Raw genomic sequence first — 27,969 nt, 5'->3', positions numbered from 1 at the left:
TGTTCTAATAATCCTTTGTGTAGACTTCAAGTCTGAAGCTACGTTGCTGCCGTGCCATACAATGAAGCAGCTAGACAGGACATTGCTCCTGTAAAAGGTGATCAAGTTAGGGACTGGTAGCCTAGCCCTCTTTAGCCTGCCTAGGAAGTGGAGGCACTGCTGCACTTTCCTGACTAATGAGGAGGTGTTGTGAGTCCGAGATGCACATCTCGGAACTTTGTGCTCTGCATAATTAAACTGTTGATATAGAGACCTTCATCCTGAGGTCCACAAACATCTCCTTCGTTTTGTCCACATTGAGACTCAGGTGGTTGTTCTTTCACCATTTGATGAGCCTTTCAACCATCTCTCTGCAATGCGACTCAGTTTTTGCTGATGAGAACTGTTGTGTCATCTCCAATTTGATGATTCTGTTGGAAATGAATGTGGCAGTGCAGTCATGAGTTAGCAGTGTGAACAATAGTGAGCTGAGCACACAGCCCTGTGGTGTTCTAGTGCTTATTAGTGTGATGGGGCTTGAGGTTTTGTTACCAACCCATCAAGGAGTCCAGAATCCAGTTACAGAGAGGGGTGTTAAGTCCTAGCAAGGAGTTTATCCACCAGGCTCTGAGGTATGATCGTGTTGATAGCCAAGCAGTCTGGTGTATGAGGCTTCATTCTCTAGGTGGATCAGGACAGAGTGGAGGGTCAAGGGTCATATAATCTGTGGACCGGTTTGGACGGTAGGCAAACTGGAACGGGTCCAGTGTTGCTGGAAGGTGCTTTTTGATGCATTCTATCACCATCTGCTCAAAGCACTTCATGATCATAGATGTCAGTGCCACTGGCTGGTAGTCAATTAGTCTGATTTCCGTCACTTACTTAGGCATGGGTATGATGGTGGCTGCCTTGAAACTTGTGGGGAGATGTTATAGATGTCTTTTACAACTTCTGTCAGCTGAGCTGTACAGACCTTCTACACCCAACCAGGTATGTTGTCTGGAACTGCTGCTTTTTTGTGTTCACCCTGGATAGAATCTTTTGCACCTCAGCCGCAGCTATGCAGGCTGCCTGTTCTTCAGGAGGACACAAGACTTTCTTTGATGTCACCTTGTTTTTCTCATCAAACTGTGCGTAGAAGGTATTCAACCTGTCAGTCATGGAGACATTGTTATCGCTGATCCAAAAGGTTGACTTAAAGACAATGTTTGTTTGAATATCCTATCATGTACCTCATGTGGCTGGTATCACCCAAGTGTCTGGATTCTCTGTGTGTACCCATGGTTTACCTTCCTGATTGCATGGAGAGTTCAGTCTTGATCTTAATGCAATCTTGTATCACAAGCTCTGTGTCTAGCTATTGATTTGCCCTGGCTGTGTAACATTTAATCACTGTTACATCGTCAATCCACTTGCTTATGTTGGTAGTCACCGTGCCTGTATACTTGTTTTTTTTTAAATTTTTTTTATTTTTCACACTATAAACCATATTGACCAAGATACATACGGACATTTTTCTTCTTAAATATATATAGTTTCGTTTTTTTCCCTCTTTTCCGCCCCTCCCTGTCCTCCCTCCCTCACCCCCTTCCTCATTTATTTGAAGTTCAATCTATAAGATACATTAAACCCGTTAAACAATGTTGTCACTTAATAAAAATAAACAAGAAATTTTACTGAGTCAGTTCTTTTCGTTGTCTTCTCCTTCTGTCAGTTTAGGTGGTGGAAGTCCATGGTAGGATTTCTCTATTGTGTTTCATGTATGGCTCCCATATTTGTTTGAATATTGTAATGTTATTTCTTAAATTATATGTTATTTTTTCTAATGGAATACATTTATTCATTTCTATATACCATTGTTGTATTCTCAAGTTGTCTTCTAATTTCCAGGTTGACATAATACATTTTTTTGCTACAGCTAGGGCTATCGTAACAAATCTTTTTTGTGCTCCATCCAAATCGAGTCCAAATTCTTTGTTTCTTATATTACTTAGGAGGAAGGTCTCTGGGTTTTTTTGTATATTGCTTTTTGTGATTTTATTTAATATCTGGTTTAGATCTTCCCAAAATTTTTCCACTTTCTCACATGTCCAAATTGCATGAATTGTTGTTCCCGTTTCCTTTTTACAGCGAAAACATCTGTCTGATACTGTTGGGTCCCATTTATTTAACTTTTGAGGTGTGAAGTATAGCCTGTGTATCCAGTTATATTGTATCATGCGTAACCTCGTGTTTATTGTATTTCTCATAGTTCCGGAGCATAGCTTCTCCCATGTTTCATTCTTTATCTTTGTTTAGATCTTGTTCCCATTTTTGTTTAGGTTTACCGTTTGTTTCCTCGTTCTCCTTTTCTTGCAGTTTGATGTACATGTTTGTTCTTTGGCTTGGCTTCGCGGACGAAGATTTATGGAGGGGGTAAAAAGTGTTACATATTTTTAAATTATCATTGTGTCTGTAATCACATATTCAAAATTGCTTCCTTCTGGTAACCTCAGACTGTTTCCCAATTTGTCCTTCAAGTAGGTTTTCAGTTGGTAGTATGCAAACATTGTATCATGATTTATATTATATTTATCTTTCATTTGTTCAAAGGATAATAATTTATTTCCCGGAAAACAATTTTCTATTCTTTTGATCCTTTTCTCTCCCATTCTCTAAAGGAAAGGTTATCTATTGTGAAAGGGATTAGCTGATTTTGCGTCAATATTAGTTTTGATAGTTGGTAATTTGTTTTATTCTTTTCTACATGAATCTTCTTCCAAATGTTGAGCAGATGATGCAATATCGGTGAATTCCTACGTTGCACCAATTTTTCATCCCATTTATATAGTATATGTTCAGGTATCTTCTCCCCTATTTTATCTAGTTCTAATCTGGTCCAATCTGGTTTTTCCCTTGTTTGATAAAAATCTGATAGGTATCTTAATTGTGCGGCTCTATAATAATTCTTAAAGTTTGGTAGTTGTAAGCCTCCTTGTTTGTACCATTCTGTTAATTTATTTAGTGCTATCCTCGGTTTCCCCCCTTTCCATAAGAATTTCCTTATTATTTTCTTTAACTCCTTGAAGAATTTCTCTGTTAGGTGTATTGGTAATGACTGAAATAGGTATTGTATCCTTGGGAAAATATTTATTTTAATACAGTTTATCCTTCCTATCAGTGTTAGTGGTAAGTCTTTCCAATGCTCTAAGTCGTCTTGTAATTTTTTCATTAATGGATGGTAATTGAGTTTATATAGATGGCCGAGATTTTTATTTATTTGTATACCTAGGTATCTTATTGCTTGCATTTGCCATCTGAATGGTTATTCCTTCTTAAATTTTGAGAAATCTGCATTATTCATTGGCATTGCTTCACTTTTCTTTCTTTTTCAATCTTTTTATTATTATTATAATTTATAAACACATACAGTTCAAAGAGATATAAAAAATACATAGTAAGTAATGAATTAATACAGAGATATTAAACAATAATATTACAGAATAAAAATATATCATAAAAAAAAATTTAGTTCAGTTTAGGGTGTGAACTATCTCTAAAAAAAAAAGATATAATTAATAACAATATATGAAAAAAAAGAGAAAAAAAAACCCAAAAAAGAAGAAAAAACAAATCTGAATTAAAAAAACTTAAAAAAAAAACCTACAGATATAGCTAAACCACGCCGATCACTCCGATCTCATCTTACTGCCCAATTATCATACATAATCATAGAAAGAAAACAGAGCCAGATCAACTCACCACAAATGAAAATATTGAATAAATGGTCGCCAGGTTAACTCAAACTTAGAAGGGGATTCATAGACAGAGTTTCTAATTTTCTCTAAATTTAAACATAGTATAGTTTGGGTAAACCATTGGAAAACAGTGGGAGGATTAACCTCTTTCCAATTCAATAGTATAGATCTTCTAGCCATTAGTGTAAGAAAAGCAATCATACGATCCGCAGGAAGAGATAAATAAGTCAAATATATCATAGGTAATCCAAAAATTGCAGTAATGGGATGTAGTTGTAAATCAATATTCAAAACAGTAGATATAATGGAAAAAATTTCCTTCCAATAATTCTGTAAAGAGGGACAGGACCAAAACATATGTGTAAGGGAAGCTATTTCCAATTGACATTTATCACATATAGGATCGATATGAGAATAAAAGCGATGGAGTTTATCTTTAGACATATGAGCTCTATGAACAACTTTAAACTGTATTAGTGAATGTTTTGCACATAGAGAAGAGTTTACCAGTCGCAGAATTTTATTCCAATTTTCATTGGAAATATGAAGGTTGAGTTCTCTTTCCCAATCATTTTTAAACTTTTCAAAAGTCCCAGAATTTATTTTTGTAATTATATTATATAATTTAGATATCACACCTTTTGGAGGGAATTTTGAATATAGTATATCCTCTAAAACAGTCATAGTCTCCCGATTGGGAAAAGAGGGTAAAGTCGAAACTAAGAAACTCCTAATCTGCAAATATCGAAAGAAATGAGATCGAGGTAAATCATATTTCATGGATAATTGTTCAAATGACATGAAAGAGTTATCCAAGAATAAATCCGAAAAGCATGTTATACCTTTAACTTTCCAGAGTAAATAAGCTTGATCAATTAGAGAGGGATGAAAAAGGAAATTTAGTACAATAGGAGTTTCCAAGATAAAATGACTTAGGCCAAAAAATCTCCGGGATTGAAACCATATACGTAGTGTACGTTTAGCCATTGGATTATCAATTTGTTTATATAATTTAGTAAGAGTAAAAGGGAGAGCAGCTCCCAAAATAGAGCTAATTGAAAAATTTTGTATCGGTTTAATTTCTAAATTTACCCAATGGGGATTTAGAGAAAATTCTGAATAATTCAACCAATACCTTAAGTAACTAATATTAATTGCCCAGTAATAAATTCTAAAGTTGGGTAATGCCAACCCTCCCTCTAGTTTAGATTTCTGTAAATATTTTTTCCCCAATCTAGGATTCTTGTTTTGCCAGATATACGAGGACAATTTAGAATCGACCTTATCAAAAAAAGATTTAGGAACAAAAATAGGTATAGCTTGGAATATATATAAAAATTTAGGTAAGATCATCATCTTAATAGCATTAATTCGGCCTATCATGGATAGGGATAATGGTGACCAATTGGTAAGTAAACTGCCGATCAGGTCCAATAGAGGGAAAAAATTAGTCCTAAACAAATCTTTATGTTTTTTAGTAATCTTAATCCCTAAATATATAAAATGGTCTCTAGCTATTTTAAAAGGCAAACTATCATAAATAGGAACCCATCCATTAAAAGGGAATAATTCACTTTTATTTAAGTTCAGTTTATATCCCGAAAAATTACTAAATTGGGCTAATAAAGATAAAACTGCAGGAATAGAATTTTCAGGATTGGAAATATATAACAATAAATCATCTGCATATAGTGATACTTTATGAATATCCCTGCAACGAATAATACCAGTAATATTGGGTGCTTCTCTGATAGCAATTGCCAAAGGTTCTAAAGCTAAGTTAAATAATAAAGGGCTAAGGGGGCACCCTTGCCTGGTGCCCCGAAATAATCGAAAATATGGCGATCTTTGGGTATTAGTAAAAACCGAAGCAACTGGGGAATTATAAAGAAGTTTAATCCAAGATATAAATATCGGACTAAAATTAAATTTTTCAAGAACTGTAAATAAATAAGGCCATTCTACTCTATCGAAGGCCTTCTCAGCATCTAGTGAAATAACACATTCTGAAGACTTATGTGAAGGAGTGTAAATAATATTCATCAATCTTCTAATATTAAAGGAGGAATAACGATTTTTAATGAATCCAGTCTGGTCTTCAGAGATAATATATGGTAATATCTTCTCTAGCCTTGTCACTAGAATTTTAGAGAAGATCTTAGAATCAACATTCAACAAAGAAATAGGTCTATAAGAAGAACATTCGGTCGGGTCTTTATTTTTTTTCAAGATTAGAGAAATTGTAGCTCTGTAAAATGATTGTGGTAGTTTACCCAATGTGATAGATTCATCAAACATCTTAATCAGCCAGGGAGAGAGAGTAGAAGAAAAAGCTTTATAAAATTCCACAGAATATCCATCGGGACCTGGTGCTTTCCCCGAGTTCAGTGAGAAAATAGTATTATTGATCTCCGAATCTGTAATGGGTTTACTTAATTCTAAGTTATCTTGAGGTAATACTTTTTGGAGTTTCAAATGTTCTAAAAAATTAAACATATTACTAAGGTCTTGAGGGGATTCTGTACTATATAAGGATGTATAAAAATTTTGGAAAGATTGATTTATCTCTTCCTGGTTAACAGTCAGTTCTCCATTCTGTTTGCGAATCTCCACAATTTGGCGTCTAGCTGAAATATTCTTCAGATGATTAACCAACAGTTTACCCGATTTCTCACTATGCACATAAAAATCAGATTTAGATCTAATTAACTGGTTTTCAATCGAAAATGTAAGTAACAAATTATATTCCATCTGCAGTTCAATTATTTGTTTGTAAAGTTCTTCAGTAGGATCAGTCACATATTTCTTATCAATGTCTTTAATCTTCTCAACCAATAGATGAATCTTGTTATTGATGCATTTCTTCAAAGCTACTGAGTAAGAAATAATTTGACCACGAATATAAGCCTTGAATGTATCCCACAATATTCCATAAGAAATTTCCGTAGTGTAATTTGTTGAAAAGAAAAAGTTAATTTGTTCTTTCATAAATTTAACAAAGTCTAAATCTTGCAATAATGTAACATCAAAACGCCAGTGCTTAATAGTAGAAACAGAGTCTTTGAATTTAAGAGAGAGTTGTAATGGAGAGTGATCCGAAATGGCTATAATGTCATACTTACAAGCAGTTACAAGTGGAATAAAACGTGAATCAATAAAAAAGTGATCAATTCTCGAGTATGAATGGTATACATGAGAAAAAAAGGAAAACTCTTTATCTGTCGGGTGAAGAAATCTCCAAATATCAACAGCTCCAGAGTTAGTAAGGAAAGAGTTAATATATGTAGCCGATTTATTCGGTAGGAGCTGTGAAGGTTTCGACCTATCTAGCAGGGGATTCAGACAACAGTTAGAATCCCCACCCATTATTAAATGATATTCATTTAGATTGGGTAAAATAGTAAACAAAGATCTAAAAAACTCAGGGTGATCTACATTCGGGGCATAAACATTAACCATGACAACCTTAATATTGAATAATAACCCAGTAACCAATAAGAATCTGCCGTTAGGGTCTACAGTGATGTCATGTTGAACAAATGTAATAGAGGGATCAATAAAAATAGATACACCTCGAGTCTTAGAGCATGAGTTGGCATGAAATTGTGGGCCTTTCCAAGATTTAAAAAAATGCAGATTATCCTCCTTCCTCACATGAGTCTCCTGTAAAAAAATAATCTGTGCTTTCAGTCTCTGGAATACTTTAAAGACCTTCCTCCTTTTAAACATGTTGTTTAGACCATTAGCATTCCAAGAGACAAAATTAATGTTTTGATCCATTACTTAGGTCAACCCTCCAGTATATAAAGGGTTAACCAAAGATTGATTCGTACAGCCAGAAGACTTGGAAATGTGACTGTTCGTGGCTTTAGTCAAAGAGCCTATGAAGATTTTAGTCCGGAGGTAGTACGGGCTCGAAGACTGTTTAAAGATCTGATGTCCGAATGTTTTGAGAAGAAACTGAAACCTGCGCTCCTGTATCCTGTGAGGCTCAGGATTTCTCCGGAGAACCAAGCTCGTCAAATATTCGACTCCGTGTCTGCAGCACGGAACTACCTGTCGGCTAATTTCCCGTCTAGCGCGACCTCTCAGCCCGAGTGACCGATTAAAAAATGCGGTAGATATCGGTCTTTTTCAGGTTCTGATTTCTGACCATTCGAAAAGTAATAGATCATTATAGCTCTAATTATCCTGTTCATCTTTAACACATTTTTATATATTTTCTTTCTCCTCTGTGAGAAATTTTTTTTTAATTATATAAGTGTATGTTTAATTTTATATTAATCTATACTAATAATATAATTATATTCTTTACTATTTTATTTCTGAGTTACTGAAAATGGCGATTTTTTATTTTTTGTTTATTAAAACTTTTCATGGTTTTTTTTACATTCGCCATTTTCTCTTTGTCTTTCTTCATAAAGTAATTTTAAAATGATTTAACTCTTTATGACTTTGTTTTATCAGCAGGTACTACACAATTACGATTTTTCTTTTATTTCTTTTTAAATATTTTTCTTTCAATATTTAGCATTTGATTTTAGCTTGAGTTATCCTTTTTATAAGTTTAGGTGGTGGATCTTATCTTAATATTAGGAGCTGCCATCTGAAGACATGGGGGTAGGTTTAGTATTATCTCTTTTTTCTCTGATCACTCTCTGGTCAGATGGGGGGCTTTGTGGGTGGGGGGTGGGTTTTGTTTTTCTTTCAGGGGTTTTTATGTTTCATTTTCTTTCGTTTTTTCTTGATTTTTCTTTTAGAGCTACAGATATGGCTGACACGTCATCATTTCCGGTCCTTCCTTATATCTTAATTCTTCTTCCGGGCATTGCTTCACTTTTATTTACGTTAATCTTGTAACCCGACACTTCTCCATATTCCTTCAATTTCTTATAATTCTTTTATTGATATTTCTGGTTCTGTTAAGTATACTATAACATCATCTGCAAATAAACTGATTTTATATTCCTTGTCTTTTATTTTTATCCCTTTTATTTTATTTTCTGTTCTTATCAGTTCTGCTAGTGGTTCTATAGCTAACACGAACAGTGAGGGAGATAGTGGACATCCCTGCCTTGTTGATCTGCTTAAGTTAAATTGTTTTGATATATATCCATTTACTGTCACTTTCGCCAATGGCCCCTTATATAATGCTTTAATCCAATTAATATACTTCTCTGGTAAACTGAATTTTTGTAGTACTTTGAATAAATAATTCCATTCTACTCTGTCAAAGGCCTTCTCTGCGTCTAAAGCAACCGCTACTGTTGGCGTTTTATTTCCTTCTACTGCATGAATTAAGTTAATAAATTGACAGATATTGTCTGTTGTTCGTCTTTTTATAATAAATCCAGTTTGGTCTAGATTTACTATTTTTGGTACATAGTCGGCTAATCTGTTTGCTAATAGTTTAGCTATTATCTTATAATCTGTGTTAAGTAAAGATATTGGTCTATATGACGCTGGTGCAAGTGGATCTTTCCCTGTCTTTGGTATTACTGTAATTATTGCTGTTTTGCATGAATCTGGTATGCTTTGTGTTTTATCAATCTGGTTGATTACTTCCAGAAGGGGAGGAATTAATAAGTCTTTAAATGTTTTATAGAATTCTATTGGGAATCCATCCTCTCCTGGTGTTTTATTGTTCGGTAGTTTTTTTATTATCTCCTGTAATTCTTCTATTTCAAATGGTTTTATTAATTTATTTTGCTCCTCTATTTGTAATTTCGGTAGTTCAATTTTAGATAGAAATTCATCTATTTTGTCTTCTTTCCCTTGGTTTTCAGTTTGATATAGTTGCTCGTAGAATTCCCTGAAGTTTTCATTCATCTCAGTTGGATTATATGTAATTTGCTTGTCCTTTTTCCTTAATGCCAATACCATTCTTTTAGTTTGTTCTGTCTTAAGCTGCCACGCTAGAGTTTGGTGTGTTTTTTTCTCCTAGTTCATAATATTTCTGTTTTGTCTTCATTATGTTCTTCTCCACCTTATATGTTTGTAGTGTTTCATATTTTATTTTTTTATCTGCCAATTCTCTTCTTTTAGTTGTATCTTCCTTTATTGCTAATTCTTTTTATATATTTGTTATTTCCCTTTCCAACCGTTCTGTTTCCCGATTTTAGTCCTTCTTCATCTTAGTTACATATTTGCCCTCTGATGAACGCTTTCATTGCGTCCCATAGTATAAACTTATCTTTCACTGATTCCATATTTATTTCAAAGTACATTTTAATTTGTCGTTCAATGAATTCTCTAAAATCCTGTCTTTTAAGTAGCATGGAGTTTAATCTCCATCTATACATTCTTGGTGGTATGTCCTCTAGCTCTATTGCCAATAATAGGGGTGAGTGGTCCGATAATAGTCTAGCTTTATATTCCGTTTTCCTAACTCTCCCTTGAATGTGGGCTGATAACAGGAATAAGTCTATCCTTGAGTATGTTTTATGTCTACCCGAATAATATGAATATTCCTTTTCCTTTGGGTGTTGTTTCCTCCATATATCCAAAAGTTGCATTTCTTGCATTGATTTAATTATAAATTTGGTTACTTTGTTCTTTCTGTTAGTTTTTTTCCAGTTTTATCCATGTTTGAGTCCAAATTAAGGTTAAAATCCCCTCCTATTAGTATGTTCCCTTGCGTGTCTGCTATCTTCAAAAAAATATCTTGCATAAATTTTTGATCTTCTTCGTTAGGTGAATATACATTTTCTTTTTTTCAGTAAATTTAACATTTTCTTCCTTTTGATTTGGTTATGCATTCCATTAATATTTAAAGTCATATAATTCAACATAGTCATTTCATACTTTGTTTATCTTTCCTTTCCGTTTCCTCATCATCACCTTCCCTTCTTATCCATTTCTGCTTTCTTTTTTTGAGCACATTATAAGACAACATTTCTAAAACATAAAATATTTCCACTATTCTCATATCTAAAATTCCTTTAACCCCAATAGTCCCTCCCCTTTCTGAGTTGCCCTTTGTCCCTTGTCGGGCAACCACATCTCCCCTCTCCATTTGGATTTGCGAATCCGCTCGCAAGCGTCAACTGATTTCGCAGTGACTGTTATTCTTCCCCACCCAGCACCCCCAGAAAAGATTTTAATCTTCATATATAACAAAGGACACTCTCTTAATTCCCTCCTTACTTCCTTTCTTCCCCTTCTTAGTTCTTACATATACTCTATTTTTTTTATACATATATATATATATATATATATATATATATATATCTTCTTTCTTTGGCTTGGCTTCGCGGACGAAGATTTATGGAGGGGGTAAAAAAAGTCCACGTCAGCTGCAGGCTCGTTTGTGGCTGACAAGTCCGATGCGGGACAGGCAGACACGGTTGCAGCGGTTGCAGGGGAAAATTGGTTGGTTGGGTTTTTCCTCCTTTGCCTTTTGTCAGTGAGGTGGGCTCTGCGGTCTTCTTCAAAGGAGGTTGCCGCCCGCCAAACTGTGAGGCGCCAAGATGCACGGTTTGAGGCGTTATCAGCCCACTGGCGGTGGTCAGTGTGGCAGGCACCAAGAGATTTCTTTAGGCATTCCTTGTACCTTTTCTTTGGTGCACCTCTGTCACGGTGGCCAGTGGAGAGCTCGCCATATAACACGATCTTGGGAAGGCGATGGTCCTCCATTCTGGAGACGTGACCCATCCAGCGCAGCTGGATCTTCAGTAGCGTGGACTCGATGCTGTCGACCTCTGCCATCTCGAGTACTTCGACGTTAGGGATGAAAGCGCTCCAATGGATGTTGAGGATGGAGCGGAGACAACGCTGGTGGAAGCGTTCTAGGAGCCGTAGGTGGTATATATATATATATATATATATATATATATATACACATACATACATATATATACATACATATAGTTTGTTGTCATTTTTGTTCTTGTTACTTTTCTTCATCTCTCTGTCTGTTTTGTAGTTGCTCTGCAAATTTTCGTGCTTCTTCCGGATCTGAGAATAGTTTGCTTTGCTGCCCCGGAATAACTATTTTAAGTACCGCTGGGTATTTTAACATGAATTTATAACCTTTTTTCCATAGGGTCATTTTTGCTGCATTGAACTCCTTCCTCTTCTTCAGGAGTTCAAAACTTATATCTGGATAGAAAAAAAATTTTTAACCCTTGTATTCCAGTGGTTTTTTTGACCTCTCTTATTTTTTTCATTGCCTACTCCAATATATTTTCTCTTGTTGTATATCTTAGGAATTTTACTATAATGGATCTTGGTTTTTGTTGTGGTGGTGGTTTAGGGGCTAATGTTCTGTGTGCCCTTTCTATTTCCATTTCTTCCTGTAATTCTGGTCTTCCTAGGACCCTGGGGATCCATTCTTTTATAAATTCTTTCATATTTTTGCCTTCTTCATCTTCCTTAAGGCCCATTATCTTTATATTGTTTCTTCTATTATAATTTTCCATTATATCTATCTTCTGAGCTAACAGCTCCTGTGTCTCTTTTCTTTTTTATCAGATTCTTCTAATTTCTTTTTTAAGTCATCGACTTCCATTTCTATGGCTGTTTCTCGTTCTTCCACCTTGTCTACTCTTTTTCCTATATCTGTCATGATCATCTCTAATCTATTCACTTTTTCTTCTGTACTTTTTATTCTTTTTATTTCACTGAATTCTTGTGACTGCCATTCTTTTACTGTTTCCATATATTCTTTTAAAAAAAATATCCATATACTTGCCCTTCCCTTCATCTCCCATTTCTCTGTGTTCTTCCTCTTCTTCTGAGTCCATTCCAGGATCTGTGTCCTTTACCTCTGTCTCTTCTGGTTTTCTTGTTGGGTTGTTTGTTTTATTTTGTTGGGTATTTTTGGTCTTCTTATTTTTATTAAAAGTGTCTTGGTGTTGATCTTCTTTCTCTGGGTTGGTCATTTGTTGTTTCTTTGATTTCTTATTTTTATTCTCTTCCTTCTTGTTCTCGTTATTTTCTATGTTTTCCTGTTGAGAGTCTTGCCGTTGTGTTGTAGTTGTCTGTTTCAGCTGTGGAGATTTACTCCTCAGTTGATCCCCCCTCCCATCAGTGTTATTTTTGTCTTGCGCATCGCGCATGTGCGAGGAGTCGCGCATGCGCGGTTGCGCACTTTTGTTTGGCTCCGTGAGTCATTTTTGTAGTCCCGAGTTCGGGGCTTCCACTGACCTCAGGGAGCGAGCGGTCTTCTCTCTCCACGGTGGGCCTCCTCGTACCAGTAAGGCCTTCACCTTCCTCCTCCGATGTCCTTCTTTCTTCTTTTCTTCCTGTTGTTTTTGGTTTTTCTTTCTTCGCTGCCATTTTCTCCACACTTTTACTTTCACTTTGTTATGGTTTTTATGTTTGTGCCTTTGTTTTTTCTCTATCTTTTTTTTACTTTTCTGGAGAGGGCTGGAGTTCTCCTACCGGCCACTACTCCATCACGTGACTCCTTGCTGCCTGTATACTTGTTGATGTTCATATGGTCATTGGAGGTGGCCACCTCCCTGAATGCACTCCAGTATTGTGGTTTCAAAGCAGTCCTGCAGTGCTGCTATGGTTTCCACTGGCTAGTTGCTAATCTCTCTGTGAACTGGTTTGATTTGTTTTGCCGTAGTCTGTGTGCAGGAACTAGCAGGATGGATATGTGGTCGATTAGGAATAGCAAAGGACATATGTTCAGAACAGATCTAAGATATTCTGCCCCCTGGTTGCATATTTGACATGTTGGAATTTCGGCAGGACTGTTTTTAAGTTGATGTAATTGAAGTCATCAACAACAATCATGCAACCATCAGGCTGAGTTGCCTGGCTTAACAGATGGCCCCATAAAATCTATTTCAGTGCATCCCCATCATTTGCAGAAAGAGGAATATTAACTGCTGTGAATAGAGTGGCTGTAAATTCTCTGGGCAAATAGAAGGGCATGCACTTCATTAAGAGCTCTATCTCTGGTGAGCAGTGAGCCTTTACAACAGAGACATTTGTGCACCAGTCCTTGTTGATACAGATGCACAACCCTCCTCCTTGGGTCTTGCCAGAATGGAGATAAGGCCTTCTTGCTGGATAGCTGAATCCAGAATGGAATCTGGAGTCGTGTTTCTGTAATTGCCGGAGTGCAGCAGCCCTTCATTTCCATTTGGGTCATATGTAGCTGCAGATACTTTAAAACCCTTGGTATCCGGCATCTATGGGGATTGGTAGATGCTGGATAAGTGAATTTTCTGGTTGCTTGAGATTGCTAGTTTTGCGATTTTTTTTAACTAATGGCAAGGGAGATAGTAGTAAGAAAAACAGAATGTAAAGCTAGAATATTATCGGACCATTCACCCTTGATATTGACAATAGAGTTAGAGGACATCCCTCCAAGAATGTATAGATGGAGATTAAACTCCATGCTACTTAAAAGGCAGGATTTTAGAGAATTCATTGAAAGACATATTAAAATGTACTTTGAAATAAATACGGAGTCAGTGAAAGATAAGTTTATACTATGGGACGCAATGAAAGCGTTCATCAGAGGGCAAATAATAAGTTATGTAACCAAGATGAAGAAGGACTATAATCAGGAAACAGAGCAGTTGGAAAGGGAAATAGTAAATGTAGAAAAAGAATTGGCAATGAAGGAAGACACAACTAAAAGAAGAGAATTGGCAGATAAAAAAAATAAAGTATGAAACACTACAAACATATAAGGTGGAGAAGAACATAATGAAGACAAAACAGAAATATTATGAACGAGAGGAAAAAAACGCACAAAATTCTAGCATTGCAGCTTAAGACAGAACAAGCTAAGAAAATGGTATTGGCATAAAGGAAAAAAGACAAACAAATCACATATAATCCAACGGAGATTAATGAAAACTTTAGAGAATTCTATGAACAATTATACCAAACTGAAAACGATGGGAAAGAAGACAAAATAGATGAATTTTTAACTAAAATTGAACTACCAAAATTACAAATAGAGGAACAAAATAAATTAACAGAACCATTTGAAATAGTAGAAATACAAGAGATAATAAAAGAACTACCAAATAATAAAACACCAGGAGAGGATGGATTCCCAATAGAATTCTATAAAACATTTAAAGATTTATTAATTCCTCCCCTCCTGGAAGTAATCAACCAGATTGACAAAACACAAAGCTTACCAGATTCATGTAAAACAGCAATAATTACAGTAATACCAAAGCAAGGGAAAGATCCACTTGCACCAGCATCATATAGACCAATATCATTACTTAACACAGATTATAAGATAATAGCTAAACTATTAGCAAACAGATTAGCAGATTATGTACCTAAAATGGTAAATCTAGACCAAACTGGATTTATTAAAAAAAGACGGACAACATACAATATTTGTAAATTTATTAACTTAATTCATGCAGTAGAAGGGAGTAAAGCGCCAACAGTAGCAGTTGCTTTAGATGCAGAGAAGGCCTTTGACAGAGTAGAATGGAATTATTTATTCAAAATATTGCAAAAATTCAGTTTACCAGAGAAGTATATTAATTGGATTAAAGCATTATATAAGGGGCCATTGGTGAAAGTGACAGTAAATGGATATATATCAAAGCAATTTAACTTAAGCAGATCAACAAGGCAGGGATGCCCACTATCTCCCTCACTGTTCGCGTTAGCTATAGAACCACTAGCAGAATTGATAAGAACAGAAAATAAAATAAAAGGGATAAAAATAAAAGACAAGGAATATAAAATCAGTTTATTTGCAGATGATGTTATAGTATACTTAACAGAACCAGAATTATCAATAAAAGAATTATATAACAAATTGAAGGAATATGGAGAAGGGTCGGGTTACAAGATTAACGTAAATAAAAGTGAAGCAATGCCAATGAATAATGCGGATTTCTCAAAATTTAAGAAGGCAAATGCAAGCAATAAGATACCTAGGTATACAAATAAATAAAAATCTCAGCTATCTATATAAACTCAATTATTATCCACTAATGAAAAAATTACAGGACGATTTAGAGCATTGGAAAGACTTACCACTAACACTAATAGGAAGGATAAACTGTATTAAAATGAACATTTTCCCAAGGATACAATACGTATTTCAGGCATTGCCAATACACTTGGCAGAGAAATTCTTCAAGGAGTTAAAGAAAATATTAAGGAAATTTTTATGGAAAGGGGGGGAAACTGAGGATAGCACTAGATAAATTAACAGAATGGTATAAACAAGGAGGCTTATAACTGCCAATCTTTAAAAATTATTATAGAGCCACACAATTAAGATACCTATCAGATTTTTATCAAACAAGGGAAAAGCCAGATTGGACTAGATTAGAACTAGATAAAATAGGGGAAAAGATACCTGAACATATATTATATAAATGGGATGAAAAATTGGTACAACGTAGGAGTTCTCCAGTAGTACATCATCTGCTCAATATTTGGAAGAAGATTCATGTAGAAAGGAATAAAACAAATTACCAATTACCAAAGCTAATACTGACGCAAAATCAGTTACTCCCTTTTACAATAGATAATCTTTTCTTTAGAGAATGGGAGAAAAAAGGGATCAAAAGAATAGAAAATTGTTTTTCAGGAAATAGATTATTATCCTTTGAACAAATGAAGGATAAATATAATATAACTCACGATACAGTGTTGGCATATTACCAACTGAGATCCTACTTGAAGGACAAATTAGGAAGCAATCTGAGGTTACCAGAGGGAAGTAATTTTGAATATGTGATTACAGATACAATGATAATCAAAATATTTATAACAAATATGTATATTAAACTGCAAGAAAAGGAGAATGAGGAAACAAATGGTAAAACTAAACAAAAATGGGAACAAGATTTAAATATAAAGATAAAGAAGGAAACATGGGAGAAGTTATGCTCTGGAACGATGAGAAATACAATAAACACGAGGTTACGTATGATACAATATAACTGGATACACAGGCTATACACTACACCTCAAAAGTTAAATAAATGGGACCCAACAGTATCTGACAGATGTTTACGTTGTAAAAAAGAAATGGGAACAAAAATTCATGCAATCTGGACATGTGAGAAACTGGAAAAATTTTTGGAAGATCTAAACCAGATATTAAATAAAATTACAGAAAACAATATACCAAAAAACCCAGAGATCTTCCTCCTAAGTAACATAAAAAAACAAAGAATTTGGACTTGATTTGGATGGTACACAAAAAAGATTTGTTAAGATAGCTCTAGCCGTAGCAAAAAAATGTATTATGACAACCTGGAAATTAGAAGATAATTTGAGAATACAACAATGGTATATAGAAATGAATAAATGTATTCCATTAGAAAAAATAACATATAATTTGAGAAATAATATTGAAATATTTCAACAAATATGGGAGCCATACATGAAACACAATAGAGAAAACCTACCGGGGCATCTACCACCTAAAATAACAAAAGGAGAAGGAAATGAAAAGAATTGACTCAGTGGCATTTCTTGTTTATTTTTATTGAATGACAACATTGTTTGACTGTTTTTTTTTTGTTTTTTTTTTAATTTTTTATTTTTCACATCATAAATCACATTAGCCATGATATACACTATTTCTTTTTCACACATATACAGTGACTTTTTCTCCCCCCCTCCCTCCTCCCAAGCCATCCCCCCACCCCCCCCTCTCATCCATTTTAGGTATACAATCTAGGTTGCATTAAGCCAGTCAGACAATGTTGTCATTCAACAAAAATACACCAGAAATTCTACTGAGTCCATTCTTTTCTTTCCTTCTCCTTCCATCAACTTAGGTAATGTTTGTCCCCGGTAGGTTTTCGCTATTGTATTTAATGTAAGGCTCCCATACTTGTTCGAATATTTCAATATTATTTCTTAACCTATATGTTATTTTTTCTAATGGAATACATTTATTCATTTAAATTTAGTAGTTTCTTCCTTTTAATTTGGTTATGTATTCCATTAATATTTAAAGTCATATAGTTCAGCGTAGCCATTTTATATTTTGTTTATCTTCTCTTTCCGTTTTTCCATCATTACCTTTCCTCCTTTTCCATTTCTGTTTTCTTATTTTCAACTCTTTATAAGACAACATTCCTACAACATCCAACATTTTCCTTATTCTCCTATTTCTATCTTCTTTATCCCCAATCTCCCCTTCCCCTCCTGAGTTGTCCTTTATCCCTTGTCGGACAACCACATCTCCCCTCTCCATTTGGATTTGCGAATCCACTAGCAAGCGTCAACTGATTTTGCAGTGACCGCTATTTCCCCCCACCCAGCCCCCCCCAGAAAAGATTTCACTTTTCATATGTCACAAAGGTCACTCTTTTAATTCCCTCCTTATTCTCTCTATTCCATTACCTTCCCTTATTAATTCTTGTCTATACTATCTATATTTTCCTCTAAGTACAGATACATTCACGTATGCACATTGTCTCTATTCACTCTTATACCTCTTTACCCGCATACATATCAATCGTGATCATTTTTACTCTCATTACCCGTCTTCATCCCTCAGTCTATTTTTGTAATTGTTCTGCAAATTTTCGTGCTTCTTCTGGATCCGAGAATAGTCTGTTTTGTTGTCCTGGAATAAATACCGCTGGGTATTTCAATACCGCTGGATGCTTTAGTATAAATTTATACCCTTTCTTCCATAAAATCGCCTTTGCTGTATTGAACTCTTTTCTCTTCTTTAGGAGTTCAAAACTTATATCTGGATAAATGAAGATTTTTTGCCCTTTATACTTCAGTGGTTTGTTGCCCTCTCTTACTTTTTCCATTGTCTTCTCCAGTACCTTTTCTCTTGTAGTATATCTTAGGAATTTTACTACAATAGATCTTGGTTTTTGTTGTGGTTGTGGTTTAGAGGCCAATACTCTATGTGCCCTTTCTATTTCCATTTCTTGCTGTCGTTCTGGACATCCTAGAGTCTTAGGGATCCACTCTTTTATAAACTCCCTCATATTCTTGCCTTCTTCATCTTCCTTAAGGCCCACTATCTTTATGTTATTTCTTCTGTTATAATTTTCCATTGTATCTATTTTTTGAGCTAGTAGTTCTTGTGTCTCTTTAGTTTTTTTATTAGATTCCTCCAATTTCTTTTTTAAGTCTTCTACCTCCATTTCTGCTGCTACTGCCCGCTCTTCCATCTTGTCCATTTTCTTTCCCATTTCTGGTAAGGTCATATCTATTTTATTCACTTTCTCTTCTGTGTTGTTTATTCTTTTTCTTAAATCATTAAATTCCTGTGTTTGCCATTCTTTAAATGACTCCATGTATCCCTTAATAAGAGAAAGTACCTCCTTTATCTTGCCTTTCTTTTCTTCTTCTATTTCACTGTACTCTTCCTCTTCCTCTTCTTCTTCCTCTGAGTTGGCCATCTGTTGTTTCTTTGTTGCCCTTTCCTTCTCTTCTTTCTTGTTTCTATTGTCTTCTGTGGTCTCTTCTTGCTGCAGGTGTTCTGCAGCTGTCGTTGCCGGCTGTGGAGATCGACTCCCCAGCTGGTCCCCCCTCCCGTCGGTGTGTTTTTTTTCATGCGCGGTTGCGCACTTTTACTCGGCTCAGCGAGCCATTTTTGTAGTCCATTATTTACCGACCTGAGGGAGCGGGTTTCTCTCTCCGCAGCGGGCCTCTTCGGACAGGTAAGGCCTTCACCTTTTTCCTCCGTTGTCTTCTCTTCCTCTCTTCTTACCGTTGATTTTGATTTTTCTTTTTTTGTCGCCATCTTCTTTCCACCTTTATACTCACTTTTCTGTAACTTTTATTTCTGTGCCTTTGTGTTTTCCTTTGTTTTTCCCGACTTTTCTGGAGAGGGCTGGAGTTCACCGTCCGGCCACTACTCCATCACGTGACTCCTCCGTTTGACTGGTTTAATGTATCTTAGATTTTGTACTTTAAATTAATGGGGTGGGGGAGGTAGGGAGGGTGGGATGGGAGGATGGGGGGGATAAAATGACACTGTATATATTTGAAAAGGAAAATGTATGTATCTTGGTCAATGTGGTTTTTGGTGTGAAAAATAAAAAAAATTTAAAAAAACTAATGGCAAGGGTTGCCAATTTTAAACCCAAATTTTTTGCATATTTTCCGCTATTTCTTTGCTGGTTGCTTAAATTTCGGATAACAGTTCATTTCCCAGAAATTATATATTTGCAAATAAAATATTCAGGAGCGCATGCCTAGATGGATTCGCTTTGAGTCTACATGAATGTTGGTATACTTACTGTGGTTCTGCTTCTTTGCGCACTGTTTCTGACAACCTCTTTCCTGAGTTGGTAGACTTCAGCTTGGTGTTAGGGCTTGCTGTCTTCACTAAGTCGTATTTGCATAATACCTTTCTGATCTTGTCTTCAAGCCTGATAGACCTGCAGGTTTTAGTGTTCTTTACATTTAGCAGTGTTTTCCTTTTCCGTTCAAAGACAAAAATGAACAGAACAAGAGATTGCTCATTGTAACACCCTCCACCCTCATCTGATTCCAGCTCTCACTTACCAGCCTATTTTGTACCTCCCCCTCTTTATACTGACCACCTTTCCTCTCCCCTCAGTTCTGATGCAAGGTCTTGACCTGAATCATCGACCATCCCTCTATATCCAGTTGCTGCCTGAATACACAGTTTATTTTTTGCTACAGATTCCACCATTTGCAGTCTCTTGTGTCTCCAATATAAAATCTTGCAAATTAGGTTTAAGTTGCAGCTATTAATCTGTTTAGGAAAGACTTAGAACTTTGTATGCATGGGTCTGTGGAAGAATCGGATGAATTAACATTGATAATAATTAAATTGTCAGTTTTGACATTTTAAGATGAAGTTTAGGGATGGTGACCCCACGTAGGGAACTTGCAATGTTAAAAAGCACACAAATTCTGGTTCTGTTATTCAAACAGGAATATTTTAAAAATTATTTGCCTTATTTTAGAACGGTGATATAGAAGGGTCCAATTTGCAAAGAGTTGTGGAACATGAAAATATGACATGCAAGAGGATGATGCTTTCCAATATTTTTCACTTCTGGTTTTATGAAATTAAAAGAGAAATTTCAGAAAGATTTACCTTTTCATCCTTCTACATGGTTGGTTGCTTGGATAAGGATTTGAGTGAGAGGTTCACCATTAAGGTTGGCACTGTTGGCATGGCGGTTAGTGCAATGCCTTTACAGTGTCAGCAATCAGGACTGGGTTTTGAATTCCGCGCTGTGTGTAAGGAGTTTGTATGTTCTTCCTGTGTCTGCATGGGTTTTCCGCATGAGCTCCAGTTTCCTCCCACCATTCGAAATGTATGGTTAATTGGGTGTAAATTTGGCAGCACAGACCTGTGGGCCAAAATGGCCTGTTTCCATGCTGTATGTCTAAATTTTAAAAAAATATAAAAACTTAAAATACTTGTGTTAATTTTAAATTCTGTTCTTTCTGGTAGGATCCATGGTCTAAAGTCTGGAAAAACACTGAAGGAGTTCAGAGGTCACACCTCGTTTGTTAACGAGGTGACCTTTACGCAGGATGGACATTACATCCTCAGTGCATCCTCTGATGGCAGTGTTAAGGTATTACATAGTACCAGTATGGAAGATGTTGTACACTGGTGGTAAACACATGAATGTGAAAACATGTTAGTCTCAGGCAAAATACAACTAGTTTTGTAGTCAGAGAATCAAGGAATTATACTTTATCTTTAATCACCTGGTAATTTATCTTTTTTTTTAAATTGAAGACTACATTAGTTGTTTATTTATTTGGACCTTATTGTCAAGGCCTATCATTAATTGTCTATCCTGAACGGCTTTCCTGAATTGTCTATCCTGAATTGTCTTTCTCGACCAGGGGTAGGCAACCTTTAGCCCGCAGATCCAAATTTATCTGGCCCAGTGCGCGGCCTGCCCCCTTGGTGTGAGGCTCCACCCCTCCATGAGTGGCTACCCTCCCAGCTCTTGGTGCAAGCTCCGCCACTCTGTGCACAGCTCCCTCACTCTCTACATTGGACACCCCCGCTCTTTTAGACTGAACTCGTGGTGATGTTCTTCCCTCACTCACAAGCCTCTTTCAGGTGGCCAGAATACCCTGATGTAAAGCCACACATTCTACCCGAATGCGGCTGTCGGGAGGCCACCTGAAAGAGCCTGATGCGGCTCAGAGGAGTACTCAGCAACCCTCCTCCGGGAGGTATAATCTCCGCATCTGAGCAGTCCCCTGAGGCTCCCTGAATGCAGCCGCCTGAAAGCGACTGCAAGGTGGCAGGCTGATGAGAATCAGCCGGCAACCCAAATCCCCGCGCCTGATGGTCCCCACTCCCTGCTGCCTGACAGTCCTCGCTGCTAGACAGCCCCCCTTCCCCGCACCTGGCAGCCCCACTGCCCCTGTCCCGACGTCTTGCGCCGGCCGCCCCGGCCCCGACGTCTTGCGCCGGCCGCCCCGGCCCCGACGTCTTGCGCCGGCCGCCCCGGCCCCGACGTCTTGCGCCGGCCGCCCCGGCCCCGACGTCCCGTGCTGACAGGAGCTGGAATGCGCTCTGAGGCACCTCTCCTGCAGCTGTCCCTTTCAGGAGCTATGGAGGAGACCTGGGTAAGTTTAACTGGGTTCCCTTGCACTCTGAGGTAGGCCAGGGACCTGGTTGGAAACTTTCAAATTGCTACATAACTGGGGTTGCTAACTGTGCAAATTGCATGGTTAATCTCATTTTACAAGGCAATTTGAAAGGATCTAATGTGAATCCTCATCTCTCTGCAATCATCTGCCTCTCTGTGTTGGACTCCCTCTCAGAGTGTTGTACTTTCACTCCCTGGGTTGGACTCCCTCTCTTTGTGTGTGGCTCCCCTATCTGTGAGTAAATACCTCTTTGTGTGTGACATGCCCCTCTCTCTCTCTGTGACATTCTCCCCCACTCACTGCTGTCTGTTTTGGGTTTAGTTATTTTGTTTTCATTATCACTAATTTCTCTTTATCTATTTATTCTGTCTGTTTATTTATTTATTTGTTTGTTTCATTTATGGTAGCATTAGTGCGGCCCACCATTCAATCACTGACACACCATCCAGCCCACACATGGTAAAATATTGTCTGCCCCTGTCCTAGACAGATAGAGTAAACAATATTGTTGTTCAAAGACAACAGAATTTATTCCCCAAAGAACTTCACCATAGATTTTTGAACAGCAAGCTGTTGAGAAACACAGACAAATGATTGATGTTTTGGGTCAAAATCCTGCAGCACGACTGGGAGAAAAGAGGATGGGTGACGGGTGAAGAAGGATTGGAGCGGCAATAGATGAATCCAAGTGAGATGGGATTGATGGGAATATGGTGCCAGGTTGGTGGACAGGGCTGGGGGTAAGGCTGGAGAAAGGGATGCAGATTATGGAAAGTGAAGGAAAATGAGGAATGGCATCAGATAAGGGATAATTGGTGGATGGGAACGGTGGGGGAGAGTAATAGCCGAGTCAGCGGGTGGAGACTGTGGAAGATGGGCAAATGGAATGAGGTGGGAAGGACTAGATATTGGAACTGGGGATTGGTTTGGAAAGAATGGGGTGTCTGTAAAAGCCCGTTTGGATCAGAGGAGAAACAAAGGAGCAAGGGCTATGGATGATCTGAAACAGAATTCAATGTTGGGTTTTCAACCACTCAGGCAGAATAAGAGTTGTTTTTTCTCAGGTTTGCGTTTGAACTCACCCTGGCAGTGGAGGGTGCTGAAGACAGGTCGGTGTAGGAATGAAATGGTGAGTTAAAATCACTTGCAAATGGTGGACAGAGCACAGATGCTTAGCAAAGTAGTTTCTATTTTGAGCTTAGTCTTGCCAATGTAGAGAAGGCCAGATCAAATACAACAGCTGCAGTAGATGAGGTTGGAAGAGATGCGTGTGAATCTTGCCTCAGCTGGCTGTTATTGATCACATGAAGTGTTTTTATTAACTCCCTTGCAGATCTGGAACGTGAAAACAACAGAATGTGCAAATACCTTTAAGTCATTGGGAAGTTCTGCTGGTACCGATATCACAGTGAACAGTGTACACCTGCTGCCAAAGAACCCTGAACATTTTGTTGTGTGCAACCGATCAAATACAGTGGTTATCATGAACATGCAAGGCCAGGTATGGTTTATCTCCATTGAAGGCCTTTTTTTTAAGGTCTAGGGTAAGTGAACTGTTGGATAAAAATGGAAGTTTCATGAAGCAAGTTTATGTAAATAACAAATGTTTTTGCTTTCATTCAAAGCTTGAGATGTGCAAAATTTATATTGGGCCAGTGGTTGGTTTCCTAATGGAATTACTTTTTTGGATATTCATTGTCAAAATAGTCATGTTTGGCTTTTCATGCAGTGTGAATCTATGACAAGTTTACATATTTTGCCTTTTAAAAATTTGTCCATCTCATTTATTTTCCTGATCTCTTTAAACTTGCTTTATATTATAGATTTGGTTCATTTTTTTTTTGCAAAAAATGTTATATATTTAGCACGGTGAGGACTTGCTAGATCATGGGCTTGCAATGATACTATCAAGTCATGCATGTTTAGGCTTATAAGTATGTATCATTTGTATCTAGACCAGCTTTATGAAGTAAATTCTGCAAAATGATATTTACTGGGTTAGAAATCTGCATCTTGAAGCAGAGTTCTCTGGTGTGGAGGCTAAAGGTTTAGTCAAGTTGCTTTGAATATCTAATAACTAATGATTAGACAGCACAAATTTAAGGTGGTCACGAAAAGAACCAAAGGAAATGCTAATTTTACACAACTGATTGGTATTTGGAATGCACTCTAGCAGATTAAAGTAGCCTTCAAGATGCAATTAGATCAATTTCATATAAAAATATCTGCTGCAGACACTGACCTAAATGACCACATTCATGTTGTACATATTACAAATTTTATCCAAACTTTTGCTGGATATAAATGAGAATTATCCTGTGTTGCAGATTGTAAGGAGCTTCAGTTCTGGTAAAAGAGAAGGAGGTGACTTTGTGTGCTGCTGCCTCTCTCCACGTGGTGAATGGATTTACTGTGTTGGTGAAGATTTTGTGCTTTACTGTTTCAGTACTGTGACTGGAAAGCTGGAGAGAACATTGACGGTAAGTTTTTTTTCTATAAATCCAAGTGCAGTGAAATTGCATCTTCTTTGAATACAAGATTTAACATTAAAGGCAAAGTGTATGAGGTAGAAACAGAAACATTAACCAACCATTTCTACACTGGATCTTCCCAAACCTCCTGAGTCTATCTGGCTTCTCATTGTTTGCTTAATATTAAAGGTAGCCTGGTTTTGATTGTTCCCCAACAAATACATGTGGCAAAATATTCAAAGGATTTGATACAACACGCATTTTGCTAATCTAGATAAAAGTCTTTTCCTTTGCATTGATAAGTATTTAACTTGTTTGTAGTGACACCAAATGCTTTGTTCAAAGGAATATTCAGAAACAACATTTGACAGCTATGCAAGGACAAATGAGCAACAGTAGGGAGGATTAACATGTCTGAGGTAGAGGGACCAAAGAGATACGAAGAAGTATTTCCAGAACTCAGGCCGTTGAAAGCTGAGGAATGGCTAAATGGCTAATCAAGTAAGATGATCAAGCAGGTTAGTTGGATGAGGGCAGACAGCATAGCTATAGCATGAGCATTGTTCAAAACAAGCATTTTGAAATGAAATGAACCAGGCTATAAATTAAATTAGGCAAGAGGCAGAATCATTGGCTGGCCATAAATTCACCTAGCCCCCATCAATTCCTTTGAGCTTCCTCTCACGCCCCCCCCCCAACCAATCCTCTTACTTCTCCCCAAAATCCCTCTGCCCCCCAACCCTCCACCTCAGACCTCCTGAACCCTCCATGTTCTTCCACCCTCCCCCCCATTCCCTCATCCTCCTCCCTGACATCATCCAAGCCACTGACACTGACCCCTGCTGGGTCTTTACTATCCCTCCAACCTTCTCTTGGAGACAGGATGTTGTCTCAGTAGAGGCCTCATCTTTGTCCCACTTCACCCACATCTCAAATGAGTCCTCACATGCCACGATGCTGAACTCCTCTGTCTCCATCTCAGAGCCTACTTCTACTAGGATATTCTGCCCTTCACTGAAGACCCCTTCTTCCTCCCTTTGGACACCTGGTCTTCAGCCCACTCTAGATCTTTGCATTTCTAACTCCCACCAAGATATTAACCATCTCAACTTCATAATTCCCTCACCCCCTTGAAATCCCCTGCCCTCCACACCAATCCCAACCTCGCCATCAAACACAGACGCAGGTGGTACTGTTGTGGTCTGGCGTAACTAACCTTTACCTTGCAGAAGCCAGACAGCAGCTCAGACATCCTTTTACTTATCCCTTGAACAGGACCCCTCCAAAAACCAAACCATTTCATGCATAATCTTTGACCATGTCACTTTCAGTCATCTCCCTCCCATGGCTTCTAACCTAATTGTTTTTCAACCTCTCACTACCTGGTTCTATCTCCTACCCAAGATACACAAATCTTATTGTCCCAGTAGACTCATTGTTTCCATGTCTCCTGCCCCATTGAATTGGTTTCATCTTACCTTGATTCCATTTTATCTTCCTTGGTCCAGTCCCTCCCTAACTACATCCACATTACCTCACATGCCCTTTGTCACCAACTTCCAGTTCCCTGAACTCAACTGCCTCATTTTCACTGTGGAAATCCAATCTCCGTACACCTCCACCCCAAAGGACTCAGTCTTTTGTTTCTTTTTCCAACAACAGATCCAACCAGTTCACCTCAACCACCACCCTCCTCTATCTGGCAGAACATGTTTTCACCCCCTAACTTCTCCTTTGACTCATCCCACTTTTACCAAGTCAAAACAGTAGTCATGGGTCTCAGCTATGCTGCAAGCCTACACAGGCAAGATTCCTCAAGTCTACATTGCCAATTAGATTGGCGCTGCCTCATGAACCCATGATGAGCTAGTCAACTTTATCCTCTTTGTTGCTAACTTTCACCCTGGCTTCAAATTCACTTCCTCCATCTCTGGCAACACTCCCTTTCTTGCTCTAGACATTTTCTACAAATGCACCAACTCCCAATTACCTCTACTACTTACCCTGTCCCCTGTAAGGATTCTGTTCCTTTCTCTCAATTCCTCCTTCTCCATAACATCTGCTCCCATGATGAGGACTTTCATTCCAGAACCACATCCAAAAAAAGTGACTTCCTATCTACTGCCATCGACTCAGCCTTTACCTACATTTTTCATTTCCTGCACATCTGCCCTTGTTGCCCTCTGCTCCCAGATGGAACAAGGCCATAATTCCCTTTGTCCACACTTACCACCCCTCCTTTTCTTTCCTCCTACCTTTTTATTCAGGTCCTTGCCTGCTTTCTGCTCAAACCTTGACAAAGGGCTCAGATCTGAAAAGTTTGTTATATATTTTGCTTCCTGTGGATGCTGTACAATCTACTAAGTTTCTCCAGCACTCTGTGTATTAAAGGGCATAAAGATAGGTTGAAATTGGATAATGATGGCAAGCTTGTCTGAGAATCAAAGATGCAATCTGGCTCAGTTTTTAGTCAGTTGCAAGATTGAACCTATGTCTGAAGACTTGAATTTCTCATCCAACTGAAGTATTTAATTTGTGTGGGTTCATTAATCATGATGAGACCAAACAGGTAGAAAGAAAATAATTGGTTGATAACAAAAGCATTGGGGAAATTGTTAGCTGTTGATAGTACACAGCAACTGTTGCAGACAGGGTTGTGGGATAAATCCCATTAAATAAGTGATGATATCATGTGTGATTAAGAGCTGTGCTCAGTACAGCCAAGTTCAAAGATGTAGTAATACTATGATTGGAGTTTTAATTGAATGAATTCAATTCTTCAGGTTCATGAAAAAGATGTTATAGGAATCGCACATCATCCACACCAGAATCTGATTGGAACCTACAGTGAAGATGGTCTTCTTAAACTGTGGAAACCTTGAATACTTTTGCCTATTGTAAATTTAACTGTAATTGTGATACTTCAGAATATTTGTTTCAATCTGATGTAAAGCCACCATTTTAGTTTGTGCTAAAGCCTCATGCATTATTTTTGTAGTGTTGTGGATTGTTCAGTGCCACTGAACTTTGTGGACCAATTTAATAAAATGCCAGTTTTGTCCCTGACCAAGTTGTGCTTTTATCTATTACAATTGAGTTTCGTTAATACCATGCCTCAGTGAAATTAGTTCAAACAATTCAGCTTAAAAACAAAACTGCTTTAATTTCTGACATGTTTTTAAAAAATGCAAATTTCCAGAGAGTAGACCTGGACTCTACAAAGCCAGTTGTCACCTACCTTCCATAAA

At 37.4% G+C, this 27,969-nt stretch overlaps 1 protein-coding gene across 2 annotated transcripts in view; it reads left to right on the top strand.

Moving 5' to 3' along the window:
• The window catches only part of smu1a (SMU1 DNA replication regulator and spliceosomal factor a), a 56,913-nt gene extending 29,126 nt beyond the window's left edge, over positions 1 to 27,787 (top strand). For both annotated transcript variants that reach the window (XM_069922849.1, XM_069922852.1), the window contains exons 9-12: positions 21,085 to 21,211; positions 23,584 to 23,751; positions 24,578 to 24,730; positions 27,505 to 27,787. In XM_069922849.1, the coding sequence (XP_069778950.1) occupies positions 21,085 to 21,211; positions 23,584 to 23,751; positions 24,578 to 24,730; positions 27,505 to 27,603 (547 nt within the window). In that variant the 3' untranslated portion in view covers positions 27,604 to 27,787. The remainder of the gene's footprint in view (positions 1 to 21,084; positions 21,212 to 23,583; positions 23,752 to 24,577; positions 24,731 to 27,504) is intronic.
• Positions 27,788 to 27,969: the final 182 nt, after the last annotated feature.

The sequence above is a fragment of the Narcine bancroftii genome, chromosome 1, assembly GCF_036971445.1.
Source record: "Narcine bancroftii isolate sNarBan1 chromosome 1, sNarBan1.hap1, whole genome shotgun sequence".
NCBI classification, from domain to species: Eukaryota; Metazoa; Chordata; class Chondrichthyes; order Torpediniformes; family Narcinidae; genus Narcine; species Narcine bancroftii.
Note: the sequence above shows the minus strand (reverse complement) of the source record. Positions and strands in the feature narration are given on the sequence as shown.